At 38.6% G+C, this 6,339-nt stretch overlaps 1 protein-coding gene across 1 annotated transcript in view; it reads right to left on the bottom strand.

Annotated features, from left to right (window-relative positions):
- Positions 1-826: 826 nt before the first annotated feature.
- Positions 827-6,339, bottom strand: part of LOC111197530 (NLR family CARD domain-containing protein 3-like) — a 141,681-nt gene continuing 136,168 nt past the window's right edge. The window contains exons 22-28 of the mRNA XM_049472838.1: positions 5,867-6,040; positions 4,699-4,872; positions 4,235-4,408; positions 3,783-3,956; positions 2,399-2,572; positions 2,076-2,249; positions 827-1,523 (exon numbers count right to left, since the gene is read on the bottom strand). Of these exons, the coding sequence (XP_049328795.1) occupies positions 1,517-1,523; positions 2,076-2,249; positions 2,399-2,572; positions 3,783-3,956; positions 4,235-4,408; positions 4,699-4,872; positions 5,867-6,040 (1,051 nt within the window). The 3' untranslated portion in view covers positions 827-1,516. The remainder of the gene's footprint in view (positions 1,524-2,075; positions 2,250-2,398; positions 2,573-3,782; positions 3,957-4,234; positions 4,409-4,698; positions 4,873-5,866; positions 6,041-6,339) is intronic.

The following is a 6,339-nucleotide window of genomic DNA, read 5'->3' as shown; positions in this document are numbered from 1 at the left end:
CTTGCCCGTTCGTGTTTTGCCATTTACCACAAGCTAAAACTAACAAGGTGAACACTCCGCATAAACATGGGGTGTGGCCGACAACAGCTTATTTGCAAAAAAGGTGACAAAGCTTGATTGAAACTGGTAAGAATAGAGCTGGTGAGATCTCTTTATGTGAGAGTAATTTAATTTAATTTAATTTCCATCCATCCATTCTGCTTATCTCTATACTGTAAAAGACACTGTGTGAATAAACTGCATCAGATGAAGTGTCAGGGTGTGCAGAAAAGGGGAGACAAGGAGGTATATTTATTTTATTTATTAATAAAAGAAGAAATAAGCAATAAACCAAAACTAAACTACAGAGAAACATGGGAAAATGCTAAAACAGAAAACAAAGAAAAAACAACAAACTAACAGACATGTAACATGTACAAGAACCGATGAGGAACACTTAAACAAAGAGGCTGTAAATACACGGTGGAAAACAGGAACAGGAAACAGGAAACACCTGAGGATAGGTAACAAGGAGGGAAACACAGTTAAGAAACACTAAAGACTAAAGATGGGACATGGGAGGAACACTCGGGGTCATGTGTAGGGAAGCATGTGGGGAAAGAAGGCATAAGAGAGACTGAAAACCACAGAGACAGATGGGAGAGACACTGAACAGGATGGGACCGTGACGTGAAGTCTGTTCATCCTACTGTGTTTAATAAACACACCATCACATCAATCAACCTCTCAGTTACTAAACCCAACAGAACTTTACACTTAGTGTTACATCCATATAAATAATAAAATACATATAAAACAATTGAATAAGAACAACCATTTAGTAAAAAAAATATTTTTAAGAGAAATATGATTGCATTTCCTCTAATAAATCCTCATCTCACTTTATTCTTATATGTAAGAAACAGATTAGCCCAAATTGACTCTAAATGAACTCCAAATGTGTGGACGATAAAAAAATATTTTAGGCATTACGTTGCTGGATTGGTTTAGTATAAAAAGACAAACATTCACCTAATGTAACAAACATTTTCTGTACTAATACAATCAAAATAAAGTTTAGCATCATTCATTGAGGTTTATTAGACTCAGTGAAGACTTGGACATTGTAGTTTACAAAAATATATGTATAATGTTGAAATTATACTGTACATGTACTTGTTTTGAATACACTAACGTGGTACAATAACACTAAAACGTAAAGTCATGGTTCATTGGAAAATGTAATTAATATTGTGTGTGACTGGTCTGGCCAATCCTGGAGCACCTTGGTCTTCTTCGCTTTCAGGAACTTGGATGTGGAAGCTGATGTTTGAGAAGGACCAGACTTAGAGAAGCTTCAGCATAAGTTCATAACTGAACATAAACAGAATTAACAAAGCAGATCTTTATAAATATTAAAACATTTTGTAGGAGTCCTGTACATTTTTAAAGCAGGAGATTGGACGTTTCTAGAGGCTACAGAAGTGGGATGGGAGGAGTTTGAGAAAGGGTATGCAGGTAACAGCAGGTCAGGTGTTCAGATTCTGTAAAATAGAAAACAGGACATCAACACATACTTATCACACACATACACTTACTCCACACATACCACACACTCCTCACCTACCACACACTCCTCACCTCACATACAATCCTCACCTCACACACACTACTCATCTCACACACACTAACAAACAATTTTTATCCCACAAACACTCTCACATATCACACACACTCCACCTACAACACATTCCTCACCTTCCACACACTTCTCGCCTCACAAACACTGGAGAGAAAGACCATAAACCACACACAGGTCTGTTTTCACTGCTGCACTGTTTCAACAATCAGCTGCCCTTAAACACCACTAAAACTCCTCCTTCCTTTAAACCCGTGAGCGCCTGATCATGCTGTGATACAGACCACCTGACTCTCAGATACAAGCTATGGTGAATTACCAGCACCGCCTTACCAATGACTCACTAATAACTCCACTATACTGCTATTATTAGATCAAACACAAAACTAGATTCATTAGTGAATTCTGAACAGTGTTGTCTTAGTCTAATAATTCAATATTTAAGTCAGTAACTTACTTTAGTTTCTCCAGTTTAAAGTGGGGATCCTTCAGTAGATCAGAGAGCAGCTTCACTCCTGAATCTCCTGGATTATTGAAGTTCAGATCCAGTTCTCTCAGGTGGGAGGGGTTTAATTTCAGAGCTGAAACCAGAGCAGCACAGCCTTCTCCTGTAATCCTGCAGCTCACCAGCCTGCAGAGAGAAGAAGCAAAAAAAGAGTTAAACAGTTAAACCTACACACTAGGAGTGTACACATCCATCCATTCAATAAAACACAGGTGAAAAGAAATTAATGTGTAAAGGTGAGATTTTCTGTTCAGCTGCATTTCTGATGATCTTACTCCAGTTCCTGCAGTTTACAGTGTGAACTCTTCAGTCCAGCACAGAGCAGCTTCACTCCTGAATCCTGCAGTTTATTAAAACCCAGGTTCAGTTCTCTTAGACTTGAGGAATTTGAGCTGAGAGCTGAAGCCAGAGTTGCACAGTTGTTATCTGATAGATCACACCTCCACAGCCTGGAGAGGGAAAAGATAATACATTAAAAACACTGACACACATACATTAATTATTTGTATTTATACTGGGTCAAAAAGTATTTAGTCAGCCACTGATTGAGCAAGTTCTCCTACACCGCCATTTAGATAACTGCCATCAATATCGACCAATATCTGATCGCCCTAGGCTGATAAATAATCCGCTCCGGGCAGCCTTGTGAGCTGTGCTGCTGTGGAGTACCGTTAGTTCTTCCTGTAGTGTTCATTCTGCCATTTTACCAGCAGATGTGCTAAAGAGTCTGGACTGCAGACACAAACAAACTGCCAGACACAGAGGAGCTTTGAGACACTGCTAACGACACTCTGCAGCAAATTAACCCATCTGCATGTTTTGAAGTCAGTATTAATGTCGATGTTGTACTGAATCAGGTGTAAATGATGGAAATATCATTAAATGTGTGTCGTGACTGAAATATGTGAAATGGTGTGCAAATGACAATTCCATGATGCATGGAAACATCAGGATTTTGTGACGTAATACTGTGTAGCAGTGGAAAATAGACAGTTCATATACTAGCATTGTTTGAACCAGTTAATCATAGATGCTGTACTGTAATCAGCTGATTACATTAGTGTGGACTGTTGTAATGCACGTCAGGTGTGCCTGCTGTAATCAAGTTTAACATGGTGATAAAATAATGTCTCACATTTTTATTCTAATATTTATCATCAAAGATGACAGCCGCACTTCCCTGGGCATCATCAAGGTGTACTTTTAGGAGGATGCTGTTTAAGCCGTCTCGAGGAATAGATAGACACAGGAAATAACTATTTTCCCACAGTCTAGGGTGTCTATTATATTATATACTATATTAGGTAATGTAATATTGTTGTACTATTTGTGTGTCAGTATTTAACCTATGTTCTGTATTTGTTAAAAAAACAGTAAAATAAAAGTCAGCAGTTTTGTGTCTATTATTATTACTAACAGCTGATATATGTTTTATGTTTTATTATGAATTAAATATAGATCTATAAGATGTGCAAATCATTACATTCTGTATGTATTTATATTTAACACAGCATCTCCCACATTCTCTATAGAATAATTCTGCTGAGATCATTTTCACACTGGTACACTGTTTGCTGTAGTGAGGCCCTCTTCCTCCTTCCCTATCTCACAATCATAGCTTTATTGATTAAGGGTAAGGGTTATTGATCAGTAACTTACTTTAGTTTCTGCAGTTTGAAATGAGGATCCTTCAGTAGATCAGAGAGCAGCTTCACTCCTGAATCTCCTGGTTTACTGTTGCTCAGATTCAGCTCTCTCAGGTATGAGGGGTTTAATTTCAGAGCTGAAAGCAGAGCAGCACAGCCTTCTTCTGTAATACTGCAGTACTCCAGCCTGCAGAGAGAAGGAGAGAAAAGTACAACAGACGAGTTACACAGTTAAATTTACCCACTAGGAGTGTAAAAACTCACCTAATCAATAAAACACACATAAGATCTGGATTCAGCAGTGAAACAGTGATACAATACCCCAAATCATTACATATGAATATTATCGCAATGTCCTTTGTGTGTATGTGTGTGAGAAAGTGTGTGTGTGTGTGTGTGTGTGTGTGTTAGTGTGTATGTGTATGAGTTTGAGTGTGTTTGTCTGTGTGTAAGTCAGTAACTCACTGTAGGTTCTCGAGTTTAAAGTGAGGATCCTTCAGTAGATCAGAGAGCAGCTTCACTCCTGAATCTCCTGGTTTATTGTGGTTCAGATACAGTTCTCTCAGGTGGGAGGGGTTTAATTTCAGAGCTGAAACCAGAGCAGCACAGCCTTCTCCTGTAATACTACAGCCCATCAGTCTGCAGAGAGAAGGAGCAAAAAGTACAACAGACGAGTTACACTCACACACTAGGAGTGAGGATTTTAGCTCTTGTCAACACTGCATTCATTTGTAGGATATCAGCAGTAACCCCACACTGCTGGATTTATATATTTTAGGGGTTAGAGATTGGTCATTGGCTCACTCTCTCAAGGTCTCTGATGCAAATGGTATGTGTGACAGCAAGTGTGAACATATGTGTGTGTTTGAGCATGTTAGTGTGTGTAATGCCAGCTGTTTTCCATTCTGCTGCATTTCTGATGCTCTTACTCCAGTTTCTGCAGTTTACAGTGTGAACTCTTCAGTCCAGCAGAGAGCAGCTTCACTCCTGAATCTTGCAGTTCATTTTTACCCAGGTCCAGTTCTCTCAGACTTGAGGAATTTGAGCTGAGAGCTGAGGCCAGAGCAGCACAACTTTTCTCTGATAGATTACAATCCCATAGTCTGGAGAGAGAAATGATAATACATTAGAAACACTAACAAACACACACATACTAATAACTTTCTTTGTAATTACACATACAAATAGGATATCATTTGATAAATGATAGATAAAATACATTACTCAGCTCAGGCTTACATTCACAATTCACATTTCTCACAGATGTACAGGCTGTCTATACCTGCTGATACACAGCAGTACTTCACTAAGTGCTTAGCTTTCCTTTTTTCCAATCCTGACATATGTAGGCCATGCCCACACAGCCTGTGCACATGCCCTTAACTTCCAAACACCAACACTATCCCTTGACAGGGGTAATCACTCACATTTTTAAAGTTCATCAGTTACAGGTACTGCAACATTTTACAAGTATAACACAGCTATATATATATATATATATATATATATATATATATATATATATATATATATCAAAACCATATAGACATCTAAACCATATATACATCAAAAGAGAATCCAACCTCCATGACTGTCCCACTTCTTGTTCATTTTTGAGATGAGCTAGTGCCATCCAGTTCTAAATTAGTTAATGTTTTTTATAAGATAATAAAATGTCTACCTTTCAATGTGTGATCTACCAATATATCGGCCTGCCAATTAATTGGGCCAGTTATTGACATTTTTTTTAGATAATTGGCATTGACCGATAACTGCACACCCAAGGCTGATATTAGAAGCATTCAGGCACAGCTCAGGGCAGCCCTGTGAGCTGTGCTGTGGTGGAGTACCGTTAGTGCTCCCCCTAGTGTCCACTCAAACAGCCAGACAAAATAAAAGTGAATTAAATATGGATTAAAAAGATTTACATTTTACTCAGTGTCCGCCACTTTTTTATATAGAATGATTCTGCCAAAGTTGGCTGAGGGCATTTTCACACTGGTGCACTGTGTGTTTGTGTATGTGTTTCTGTGTGTGTCTGTGTCTCAGTGTGTGTGTGTGTGTGTATGTGTCAGTGTGTGTAAGTCATCTACTCACTGTAGGTTCTCCAGGTTAAAATGAGGGTCTGTCAGTAGATCAGAGAGCAGCTTCACTCCTGAATCTCCTGGATTATTGTAGCTCAGATTCAGCTCTCTCAGGTGGGAGGGGTTTAATTTCAGAGCTGAAACCAGAGCAGCGCAGTCTTCTCCTGTAAGACTGCTGTTCCTCAGACTGCAGAGAGAAGTAGTGAAAAGAACAATAGATGAGTTACACAGTTGTAATTACCCATACCAAAGTCTAAATTGCAGCTGCAGTTCTTAGTGTTTACATCTCTGAGGTGCAGCAACCGGCTCATCATTTGCTTAGTATATGAATGTCTGGGCAGTATGATATCTTAAGTTGGCTCAAAATCTGTGTTTTGAATAATACAGGATTTTTCTCCCATTTTTTTTTACTGTAAGCTAAACCAGTAGAAGTAAACTTTATTCTGATCCTACTACTGTGTTTTAAAATAAGTCCACAAAGGCATG

This window comes from Astyanax mexicanus, unplaced genomic scaffold (assembly GCF_023375975.1).
Source record: "Astyanax mexicanus isolate ESR-SI-001 unplaced genomic scaffold, AstMex3_surface scaffold_31, whole genome shotgun sequence".
In the NCBI taxonomy this organism is placed as follows: domain Eukaryota; kingdom Metazoa; phylum Chordata; class Actinopteri; order Characiformes; family Acestrorhamphidae; genus Astyanax; species Astyanax mexicanus.
This window is presented reverse-complemented; position numbering and strand designations above follow the sequence as displayed.